We start from the raw sequence: 13,150 nt of genomic DNA on the forward strand, positions 1-13,150 counted from the left end.
GTCAGAGGAGGTAGTCAACCCAACCTGACAGAAGGATCCTTGTCGGCAGCCATAGGTTGCTTCGTCCAAGGGTACCTTGTAGACCTGGGGTGAGTGTTTGCCTAAGGGGACAAATTTGAATCAACCTTAGCTAACAGAGGGCTTTGTGCCCTATCGATCATATCCTATTGATTCATATCTCAATGATTTGATGCCAATAAGGAACGTATTAGCTCTGGCCATAACCGGTATTTCATGGTGCCAGTTGGCAGCAAAACCACTCAATTCAGATGGCCCCAAGTCATAACTGTTTATCCTGCGGTGCCATTTGGCGGCAAACCGCCGGTTAGAAGACACGTACCACATCTTTACTAGCAGGACATTGTTTGAGAATAGATCCTATAGATATTTTCGATTAGGCATTTGGCTCTTTGTGAGCTGAAGTAAATTTTGATTTGTCCACCCCAACAAACTGTTGCGGATGGTAAATGGATTTTGCTTTAAGTTATTGATGGTTGGATTTCAATTTTTAAATATTTTTGGATTTTTGGAATGATTTTTGGATTTGTTAGATTTTAGAGACATTTAGAATGACATTTGAAATTATTTGTGAACCCCTCCGATTGAGATCTTTGTTCAACATGGCCATCATCAGAGTGTTTAGGGTCATTTCCAATTAAAACTTAAACCTTGTCGACACTATCAACTTGCCAATAGGGGATCGAATTTTATAGGCTTTGTGCCTTTATTAGTGAATTCTCATTGTTATAGGCTTTGAAGGCTTAATATGAATGTATTAAGACAAATATATCAGTCATCACAACCGCATATTTGTTTGATAGTTCGAACCCTGTTGACTTCTATTGATCTGCATAGAAGGATCGGATTCAAACTTGAATTCACTTATAGACCCGTGCAGCATCCCTAGACGCCACGTGTGTACTTATAACACGCTCGTCGGGGCCCATGCGGGTGTTTGGAGGTATTTTATAATTAAACCATGTCGACTCCTTTTATCTATTTAGGAGGATCGGGTTCAAAAACTTGTTGATCCGCGCAGCATCCCTAGGCGTCACGCGTGTACTAATAACACACTCGCCGGGGCTCATGCAGGTTTTGATTACATTTACCCCTTTAATGTACCTATATGTATACAATTTATGGTACATGTGTAGGAGTATTTTGAAATATTTTAGTTGTGCAGGTAATTGCTGTTTGAATGCACACAATATTTCATTTGAGAGCTTATACACGCCTTCTGTCCGCTAGTACGAGTGTTGCGGATTCGGTGGCGGTGCGTTGTAGATTGTAGACGCCTTCTGTCTACTTGTATAACTGTTGCAGATCCAGTGGCATTATGGTCTTGATGTTATGAGGCATCTCCTCATCTTGATGTTGACTCCCCTTTCTCGTTCATCGGGAAAGTTCTTCTGAGTTTTGAAGTTCGCTGCTTTGAAAAGAACTCCTTTTGAGATCATCAGTGTAATAGACTTATTATTTCCGATGTTTGTGGACACCAGAACCATTTTCTTCCTAAGTGTAAGATCAAGAAATTTTGTAACACTAGGAAGTTTAGTTCGAATTTGCTCAAACATTTCCTCTATTCTGTCAGGGGTGTCTTTTTTTTATACATCGAGTTGCAGCATCCCTAGACACCACATGTGTACTTATAACACGCTCGCCGGGGCCCATGCGGGTGTTTTGGGGTATTTTATAATTAAACATTGTCGACTCCTTTTATCTACTTAGGAGGATCGGGTTCAAAAACTTGTTGATCCGCGCAGCATCCCTAGGCGTCACGGGTATACTAATAACACGGTCGCCGGGGCTCATGCAGGTTGTGATTACATTTACCCCTTTAATGTACTTATGTGTATACAATTTATGGTACATGTGTAGGGGTATTTTAAAATATTTTAATTGTGCAGGTAATTGCCGTTTGAATGCACACAACATTTCATTTGAGAGCTTATACACGCCTTCTGTCCGCTAGTACGAATGTTGCGGATTCAGTGGCGGTGCGTTGTAGATTGTAGACGCCTTCTGTCTACTTGTAAAAGTGTTGCAGATCCGGTGGCGTTATGGTCTTGATGTTATGAGGCATCTCCTCATCTTGATGTTGACTCCCCTTTCTCGTTCACCGGGAAAGTTTTACTGAGTTTTGAAGTTCGCTGCTTTGAAAAGAACTCCTTTTGAGATCATCAGTGTAATAAACTTGTTATTTCTGATGTTTGTGGACACCATAACCATTTTCTTCCTGAGTGTAAGATCAAGAAGAAATTTTAGAACACCAAGAAGTTTAATTCGAATTTGCTCAAACATCTCCTCCATTCTGCTAGGGGTGTCCTTTTTTTATACATCAAGTTGCATTCATACCCGACGTACTCGTAGACCTTAATCACCATTGTTGTAGGTGACATCTGTACTTGTGTCCACAAGGGTTCGTTGTACTTATGATATACCCATTGTTGTTATCCACAAGTAGCTCATATTTATTTGCAGGGACTCGTATCAACTACGACTTCCTGGAGGTGTTTGTAGAAGAGTCGTTGTTTCTGTATCATATCCACCTTTCACCAATCTCAGGTGGTTTGTTGATTGTGTTTGCTCGTAGAAGCGGGTCCTCCATTATTGGTTTCCAGTATCGCCTTCTTCAATCAACAGGCAACATTGATTGTGTATTGAGGTGTTCAATAATGCATATAGGATACACATATGCATTCTGCAAACATCTGTTGTCCTTGTAGGTGTGGTGCATTTGACCTCGTAGGAACTATTTATAGGAGTTCATTGCATTCATCTTTATACATGTTTGTGATGTATTGCAACTCTTTCACATTCGTTCATGAACATGTGTTGAATGTACGGCGGGCCTCCTACAAAGGATTGAAGGTACTTGCACCTGTTGAATACTAAATTTCCTTGGCTTGCAGAAGATATGTGCATCTATTTTCCGCTGCCTTATAATAGAATGTATAGGCATCTTAACACTTACGCAGGACTTCTTGCATCCTCCTTGTTGTGTGCACAGTGAGTCTTGAAGGTTCCTTTGTTTGACATTGAATTATTGCTTCTTGTGGGTTTGTCACTTGATAGTTCTTGCATTTCAATCATTATGACAGTTCATTGACATTCGTTGGAGATCTTGTGCCATAACTTACAGGTAGAAACTCTTGTTCATTTCTCAAGTGAGTTATAATTGGAATTGACACTTAGTTCGATTTGAAGCTTTTGTATTTGCTTAAGCAGGAGTCCAAATTCAAGTTCGAATGTTCTAATTCACAGGTCCCTTGTGTTCAATCCGGTTCGAGTTCAAAGTACATGTTCAAGTTGATTGTTCATAGTCTTCTGAAATCCTTATAAGTTCAATTTCATGTTCATTGAGTTTTGGTTCCAATTTGATTTTATTTTATTTGAATTTTGACCTTTAGCAATCATTTAAATTTTACTCAGGTTTAGGTCCACAAGTTCACTGCTCTTTTGATTCCGAGTTCTTGTTCTTTTGAGTTCAAATTAGGTCCGAGTACAATCATATTCACCCGAAATTTCGGCAACCCCCGGCGTCTCCCCTGTTTAGGGGAAAACTACAAAAAATTAGGCCTTTCTCACCACTAAGAAAAGCGTGCATGGTAGGTGCCCTCATACGAGGACACCGCGACCGTGTAAAGTTTTTGTCCCCACCACGCCAAGAAAGGCGTGCATGGGTCTTCGGTACCTATTATAAGAAAAGGGTTATTTCCTTGCAGGTACAGAGCCGCGTACGGATACTTAAGAGTTGTCCCAGCCACGATAAAAAAAGTGTGTACCAGGCTTACCTGCCTCGTCGTATGCGTCACACCGGGTTCGCTCCTACCACGCTAAGAAAAGCGTGCATAGGTGGTTTACTGGCCCGTTGCACACACCGAGGATAGGGTTTTGGAGCCGAGGGGTCGCTCACCTACCTCGTCGTATGTGTCGCACCGGGTTCCCTCCTACCACGCTAAGAAAAGCATGCATAGGTGGTTTGTCGGCCCGACATGTATGCCGAGGTGAGAGAGGGAAAGGTTTTTTTTTATTTTTATTATTACTTAATTAATTAATTTAATTATAATTAATCATAATTATGACAATTAATTATATTTAGTTATAATTAATTTTATTCAAATTATAGTCGAAGGGAGAAAGTCGTCTTCACAGCCGCGAGCTCTTGTCGTAGCTCCCAATCAAACTGTCGTAACTTCCATTCGACTGGAAGGAAAAGTCGTCTCGGCAGCGAAGTCGAGTAGCACCGGAAGAGCCGGAGAAGTGATGAGAGCGAGAGAAGAATAGAGAGAGCAGAGAGCAGCACATAAATGAGGGCCTTCGCTCTCATTTTAACGACGCGAGCGAGATTGTGCCGAGAGGTCGTGCGCGACGTGGGAGGAGGTCGTGCGCGACGTGCGACGGCGTGAGATGGCAGAGAGCAAGTAAGCAAATTTTTTTTTCTTTTGTTCTATTTTACTCGGCACAGGTCAACACTCCCCTCTTCCCTCCATTGACCGGCCCACCTTTCCTCCCCTTCTCTAATTATTATTCCCTAATTTATGGCCAAAGATTAGGGAATATTAATTACCTCTTCCTTCTTTATTCTTCATGTTTGAAATTCTAAATTATTAAATCCCTCCAATAAAAATTTGCAATTAATTTCAGATTTTGAAATTATCTCCCCAATCTTCTCCCATTCTATATCAGTTTGGTATCAGAGCATGGTTGCTCACCCGGGACTCGAACTCGACAGAGTCGAGCTCTTTTCTACCCCGGGAGAATGATGCGGACATCCAACCGTCCATGTCTATCCGAGGAGCTGAAGATCAACGGCTGTGATCGTCTCATGTTTTCTTAAAAAAATTTTTGTAATTTTATTTTAATTATACATTATCCATTTTTACCCTTACTTATGGGTCTAGTCTTATGTAAGCGCTAGGGGCATATTCATCTTATTTTAGTCTTTTAATTTCTGAGGTCTATATATAGAGGCCCTTGTTTTTGTATTGGCATAATGGAGTTTTAATAAAAAAAAATTGTTATGCACTTTTGTTCTTTGGGAGGACATTAGTAAGAATCCCTATGGAGGAAATAGTAGTTTCCACCAGCCGCAGGAGGGGTCCGTGCTCATGGCTTGAAGTCCTTGTTGAAGGGCAACGCATCACCCGTCAGTCTTCAGAATAGTCCAAGGCTCTCGGTTTATCTTCTTTTTTTCTTTGTTTTGTTTTTCCTTATTTCCCTAAACCGCCACCTCCTCAAGCTCTCCACCAAGGCGCCAATCTTCTCACCCAATCACCTCCACACCATCAGCCTACACCAGCCACTCCCTTCCTCCTCCCTCCCCTTGGCCGAAATCCAACAAGGCTCCACCCACCCGCCGGTCACCTCGTTGCCTAATATCACTTCCCTCCAAAACTCCTTTTTTTTTACTTAGGATATCATTAATTTGGAAAGATTTCAAATTCGAATTAATCTAAATCGAATTTCAAATCCACCCTCATTAATTACATTAGTTTTGAGAAGTTTCTTTATTTAATTAATTAATCAATTCTAAAATTGATTGATTAATTAATCACATACCCAAATTTCAAATGATTTCCTAATTAGTACATCTATTGTAGGAAGCATCCTCAATTAATGTAAATCTTAAATTAATTCAGATTTGAAGTTATCAATCAACATTCAATGTATAGTTATTTATTTATTTATATCATATTTTTATATTATTCTTTTTCTTAATTATATTTATCATTCTTGTTCATTTATTATCATTAGCATTACTTTTTTAATATAGATGTATGTGTGCCCGTATATAAGTATTCAAGTGTGTGTATGCATGAATTGTCCTTCACCTTTTCTTGCGAGGATTTGCCTCGATATGCATTTCAAACAAATTGAAGGTCTCCAATACAAGTTATGACATATCGATTTGCAATCATATATGATTTTGTGCGTCATAGTCATGTCCCTTACAAATTTATAAATTGTGAATGATGCTAGACACTACGGTTGTGTTAAGTGTTCATATAGTTGTAATATGCATTATGAGGGCGTGTAAAGATCAATTGGATATATTTCAATCATGGGCAGAGGGAGGGGAGCAAGGAGGGGACGTCCACCTCTAAAAAAAAAAATTTCCTTGCCTGCAGGTGGCATAAGAGGTTAAAATAATTTTTTAATAAGAAAAGTAAAAGCTTGAGGTATAAATTATAATTATTTAGTCATGATTTTTAATGCATGTAATCTATTCATAAAAAAAATAGTTACATAATTTATTGATCAATTTTTTTGTCAAAATGGATCTTAAAAGTATTGTATTTATTTTGAGATGTGTAATATACATTTTAATCGAATTTTTTATGTGTATTCTAACATTCCGGATGAGATGGCAAGCCGTCGGAAAATTGGCCATCGGAAAACTGCCAAAAATTTGACCGTTGGAAAATTGCGCCAGTAATGGGTGATTTTTCTGTAATATTTAATTTAGGCCCTCCATGAATAAAATTTCTGGCTCCGCCACTGATTTCAATGTCCAATGATGCAAGAAGACACTATGGAAGCAATGATATTGACAATTCTTGAAGGTGGCTGACTTTATCTTCAATTTTGACTTAACAGTTGTAGGGAGAATAACTTGGAGACTACTACAAATGCATGCATGGGTCAAAGAACTTCCAAGGAGGGGCCAGCAACTCATTTCAACCTTTCGCTTCGAGGCGTTACGAACCGAAGCCTACGCCCTGTGCGAAATAAGCGCACGCTCCGCCGAAACCAACGAGGCGTAAGCCTCAACGCGCAAATGCTTCGCCTCGCCTTGAGTCGCGTCTCAATGCGTACGCCTCTTCCGCCTTTTTAATCGTTGATGTAAACCATGAGGAAATGTTTATAATTATGTGCAATTGTTGTAGAAAACATTTGATGTGCATTTGAATGAAATTTGGAAGTGTTTGACAAAATAGTTTCATCCACGTGTGGAGCTTGGTGTCCAAAAGACCTCTCGGTGAGAATATTTAATTTTGCAATGTTTCTACTGTAAGTTGTGATTGAACGCATCCCCATGCCCTTACATCCCTTCTAATGATTCATGGTCGACCTTACCTTCTCCTTTGAAAAGCATGGAAGTAATACCCATTTATACCCTTTTCCCAACCTAAAATCCTTGGGAAATTATAACAAACTTCATATCTCATATACAAACATCCCTAAACAACCTTCAAGATATTTCAAGGCAATAGGCCCTTCCATTTGCAAGAGTTAGTTGCTCAAAGTGGTCTTATATGCTCTTAACCAAGGTAGGTATTTTATTGGCATTACCAACACTAGGGTTCCTAATGAATGTTAGATCAGTACTACAACAACTACAAACCATTGGAAGAAATTAATTCCAAGGCTTGAACCTTTTTTAGTTCCATGGACTAGGTCAATCGGCTTGGACCGTAGCTCGCTCAAATACTAACTTTAAGGCACATGTATTGAGGTCAACAAATGCATTCAAATTATTCATCTAAAATCAATACTGTTTAATTTATTCTTCTTAATTTTTCCACGCATTATACTTAACATTATCATTTCTTCCATGTTTAACATAGATGTCAATAACTTTTTTGTTGCCCAAAACTCAGAATCCATACAAGATTGATAGCATGATTGTGATTTTATAAGATTGACGAGTCCCTCGAATATCATCTTATTTTATTATATTGCTAAGACATTTCTCTATTTTAACTATCCATGTTTGACACCAAAAATTATATCCTCGTCTGTAATCTTATTTATTTGTATAATATATCCCAGCACTTAGACTTAATACTTAGTATGCCTAAATTGATGTGAAACGTACATGCGATGATGGAGTTACTTTAAGAAATTAATGAGAACAATTTAAACAAATAATCCCAAAGTAAAATTTATCACTTATAGCAAAAGATTGGTCCTTGGAATTCGTGGTTTTTAACTTGGTGGGGCAAAGTAGAGCAAGTTCAATCAACCAAACAATTCAAGAAACACAAAGAATATTGTAAAACTACGATGGTAACAAGAATCCACGAATTAATAAAGAGAACTTTCACCTTTGGAGCCCATACGCTCAACTAATCTAGGCTTTAGCGGAAGAAGAGTCTCCACCTCATTATAAAAGACACGGACTCAATATTGATCATTGATGTAATACTTTTTTTTTTGTCACGCCATACATCTACTTCTAATACTAGTTAATGCTCCATCATACATATATTTAATAACATTAACATATGATTAACTCAACTTTCCCCCTTTGTGCACTAAAATAAATTCATATCGCATTCAATCACATTCATTCTCAAAATCAATGAAAATTCTCTGAAAGAAGATCTTTGCTTTGATCTAAATAGTTTTCCATGGACTATCTTAACATCAAAATCATATACATAGTAGATCTTCCTAACATTAAACCAAACTGATTCTTTGAAGCTAACGTACAATTACTCTAAGCCTATGTTCCATTACTTTCTCCCATAACTCCATTGTATTACTCATAAATTTGATTTCTTATAGTTAGTATAAACTTGAATATCTTATTTGGTTTTCATTAGTATCAAAATACAAATGTCCCCTAAATAATATGATGAATTTCTAGTTTGTTAAGGGTTTCAGAAGATGATGCCATCGACGCTCTTAACCTTTAAACATTGGTCAAGCCTAGCATCTCATATAAAGCATGCTTGGACATGTAGAATTGCAAAGCATGTTTCGATGGGTTGAAACAAGAACGATTGTGACCCGCCCATTTGTGTGGTCTTTTGTTAAGAGACCACATCTTTAGTAGAGGAGACCCTCTCAAGAGCCAAGATTTGCATTGTTTTAATATCAGATGCGACCAAAATAATAGAAGGATAATGAAATGAAAATATGCTATGGCTCAATAAATAGGACAAGATCTATCTAGGAAAATTTCCTGGTAATTACTTGCGTTTAAGAGCATGAGCCCAAAAAATGCAGAAGTCCTACTGTTAAAAGCATGTTCAATGAATCCAGAATTAATTCACACATTACTTTTTACCATGTGTCCATTATCATAAAAATTGAATTGAAATAAGTCTCTGGGACACTAATCATCATCATTAACCTTATCACAACTTTCTGGGACACAAAACGCTTCAGCAAGGCAAAAACAGGGGAAGCAAAATGGATGTAAGATAACGGATTTTTTGCAATTACCATGTGTCCATTAACACTGCCGTTGCCAGGTCCCAAGTCCTGGATGAGAAAAGTGGAGGGTTGCGTTAGGTAGTCGACAGCCAGCGTAAAACTTGTCGAACAAAAATGACATGAATCCTTTAAGAAATTGTGTTAATGCTAGGGCCTCCCCTGGAAGCGACGCGCTGTATGGCCTGAATACAGTGACAAGTGTGCAAGGGCCGCTGCACCGGCGCCCGGGTGCATCAATTTCATAATTTTAACATTCAATTTCATAATTTTAACACTTAAACGCAAGTTCAAGAAAGTGAGGAAAAATTTAGATTGTAAATTTTAAGTTTTGTTCAAACCCGATCCTTCTCCTAACAGGATTTGGGGAATACAAGCAAGTATTCTAAAATTTTAATTTCACGAACCAAAACAGCCTCGCCTAGGGTTTTTGTGTTCCTTTCTTTAAGTTCACTTCTATTCGTCAGGACATTAATTCATAATTACAAATTATTAGCATCAAATTAAGTCAAATGACCTGCTGATCTAGAAGGTTCCTGTTTAAAAGGCAAATCATCTAAGAGAAAGGATTCTAACATTTCAATTCCACAAACCAAAACAGCCTCACCCTTGGTGGTTGTGTTCCTTTCTTAATGTTCACTTCTAGTCATTAGGACATCACTTTATAATTACATATTATTGGCATCAAATTAAATCAAATTATTTCCTGACCTAGAAGGCTCCAAATCCTCTAAGAGAAAAAAATTCAGAGAAAAATTTCCATTACTTTTGAGAAGCTTTATGAAAAATCCAGAGGATCTCAGAAGCTTCCCACGAGATAATATTGAGGAATATTCAATTGCAAACTCTATCCAATCAAAAGAGGTGCTGGCCACGTACATGGGAAGAAACTAAAATTAAGCACCAAAAGATGAGAAAGAAGGAATCAGGCAAAAAAAATATGCAACATCTACACCAAACCTATCCATGACGACTGGCCACTTGAAGGGGTTCAAATAAATTTGCATTTGGATTTCTTATTTTGAAGTTAACACAATTATTATATGTAAATTTTGGATATAATTGATCCTAACCTAACAGCCCCTTTCACTCCCTCTCACTCTCTCTATATTCAAAAATTGTGTCCAATGACCACACTACAATCCAACCCTAAAAATCAAGCCCTCTATCTCCCTTTAATTTAACCCTCATCAATTCCCAACCTATTTCCTAATTCCTACCAATACTCTAATTCCGACCAATACAGAGAGTTAAAAGAGTTGCAGTGCATAACCACAGGAGAAGAGCAATTCTCAGCCAAACAAGGAGAATAGGATCAGAGAACTAATCAAGGAGAAAATCCACCGTCTACATGCGCAAATTCAGTCAATCACTACCTTTTCTACTTAATAAAATTCATTCTCTCGTATTTTCTAGGCTCTTAAGCACTCTCTCACCACTACAACGCACTTGATTGAACACCCATTCGTCTGATTTGAGCATTGATTGAAACCCTGATTACTAGGAAAGCCTGAAAACTTAAATCTTATAATCAATTTATTAGCACAGATAACCCTTAACTTGATTAACAAAAACTTTGCTTTAAGTATATAGGTTTTTGTACACCGCTGTTTCAACCTACTAAATATTTCAGGTTAAGCACACAACAGTCCAAGGACAATCCAATTATTCCTATCCACTTGAAATTTTGGATACAGGCATAAATTGGTGAATTTGGATTACTTCCCATTGTCAAAGTGTTGTTATTATCTATTAAATGGTTTGTTTGATTCAAAATGATCAGCTAATTGTAGAATATACGATTGAGTGATCGAATAACTTGAGAATTAGATATCTATTGATTTAAATAAAATAATATTGAAACATTAAAGATATTAGCTAATTAAGCAATTAACATTACCAAGAACATAGTATCATAGCAAATAGAGAGGAAGCAACAACAATTACATTTCATAAACATTTAATTTGGATTGAAGGAAAGTGAATATTGTTATTGAATCTCATTAGTTTGTGTATTCATTATGAATCATCAAACATTGTTTTAAGCTTTTCAAACATTTCTGCATTTTCTTCGATAAAAGTTTTAGCAACGAATGACAAGCAAAAGTGATGCATTCAGTACCATAAAAATAGCATGATCATTCCTTTATGTGGACATTTTCAATAAAGCTCGTCAAAGCTTGATTTTAATTCAATGTGCTAAACCCCTCAAATTTTGAAAAAGTGATATGGTATTATAATGTCATGCAATGTTATTAGAAGAAGTTGAGCGCTTAGATTGCTAACATTTTTAGATAACAAATTCAAAAACTACTTTATATTTTGTAAGCATATAGATGCCATTCAAAAATGGACGACATTTGGGTTTCGAGCTATCATTTATGCTTATCCATTTTATGTCTAGGACCCTAGGTCCATACTTGCATGCATCTTTGTGTTCACCATAGAGCAAAACTTGAAGACAAGCATGTTGCCTAGTATGTTGTGTTCATCAACTAGCCAATGAAGATGTACGTACACATCTCCTTCCCATGTCTACTTAGTTAAAACTCTATCTCCTGCATCGCCGTTGCCATGAGGAAAGTAATTGCTCATCTTTCAAAACAAAACTAAAGAAATCATTTGAAGATAGATATTTTTCAATCGTCAACTTAACTTCAAAAGAACTAACTACAGATATGAGAAAATAAGTACATAGAATCGATAACCACCTCTTGGTATAGTTACACAAATCACTCTTACTACAAATAAACCAGTTCTTTTCTACACAAATTCCTCACATTCTATAACAAGGAATTACAAACCTAGATTTTTAATCAAAATTATCTTAGCAAATCATGTTTCTCTAGCTAAGACATTATAAATCAGTCAATTTTCTTCTTCATTACTATCATTCTTGACCCATTTTTTACCTTATTTGGCAAAATAGTCTAGTCCATAACTCGTGTAAACAAAAGAAGCAACTTTGAACAACACATTATGGGCCAAAAGCAAGGGCGTAAATTTAATAGGTTTATATGGGCTCTAAATATAATATTATAGAAACAGTTATTTGCTTAAAAAAAGCTCACATCTTTAAATATAATAATATTAAATTAAACAAATAGTGCTTGAGAAATAGCATGTAATACAACAACTCAAAACAAAACAGTAACAATGAAGCTTTTAACATGTCATCATTTGCGTGAAAAACATTGTTTCATCAGAATAAGAAATATTAGAACCATTGCCAACCGGGTTATTACCTTAGAAGTAAGCCGGTAACCCCCTTTGGTCAACCAGGCACCGCTCCGCACAAAGCGATCGCTCTGACAAATCTGCCGCATGGTGCAGATAGCCAAGCCAATAGCGAGGTCTGCGACGTCATCCGTAAGAACATCCGGGGTGTTGGTAACCCTAATTCCCTTCTTCCTACACTTATCGAGGTCAACCTTGTCAAGCCCCACGCTAAAGGAGGCAATGATCTCCAGCTTCGGTAGCGAGTCGATCAAATCAGAGTCGGCTCCCACCACGGCGCTTCCCACCACCGCCCGTATCTGGCTGGAGTTAGCCCGGAGGAATTCCTTTCGCTTCTCCGGAGGTGAATCCCAGAGGCGGAACAGCTTGCATCGCCTTCCGAGCTCCTCCTCCAGGTAGGAGTCCACGGGATACGTGAAAAGAACTCCAAGGGATTCCATTTTGGCAAGACTGGGGTTAGGGTAAAGGTCCAGTATTTAGTCCCTTCTCCTCACTAATCAGCGACGATAGCCGCTGGGGGAGAAGGGATGGGCAGTACTGACACGAATATATGGACAAAACTAAGCAAGTTGTTGGAGAAAATGATAACGCAAAAACGGATCGGCTGTTGTGATAAAATAGCCAACACCCATAAGACCATCTCCAACCGAAAATGTCATTTTTCACTCCAAAATGCAGAAAAATCAAAAAATGTCGTGTTTCATCTCCAATCCAACGCCATTTTGCAGCTAAAACAGTCGTTTTTTTT

General features: G+C 37.7%; 1 protein-coding gene across 1 annotated transcript in view; it reads right to left on the reverse strand.

Annotated features, from left to right (window-relative positions):
* The window catches only part of LOC110093197 (hydroxyphenylpyruvate reductase-like), a 15,721-nt gene extending 2,759 nt beyond the window's left edge, over positions 1 to 12,962 (reverse strand). Inside the window, exon 1 of the mRNA XM_020818012.2 lies at positions 12,411 to 12,962. Coding sequence (XP_020673671.1) covers positions 12,411 to 12,842 — 432 coding nt within the window. The 5' untranslated portion in view covers positions 12,843 to 12,962. The remainder of the gene's footprint in view (positions 1 to 12,410) is intronic.
* Positions 12,963 to 13,150: the final 188 nt, after the last annotated feature.

Source organism: Dendrobium catenatum, unplaced genomic scaffold, assembly GCF_001605985.2.
Source record: "Dendrobium catenatum unplaced genomic scaffold, ASM160598v2 fragScaff_scaffold_1328, whole genome shotgun sequence".
Classification (NCBI taxonomy): domain Eukaryota; kingdom Viridiplantae; phylum Streptophyta; class Magnoliopsida; order Asparagales; family Orchidaceae; genus Dendrobium; species Dendrobium catenatum.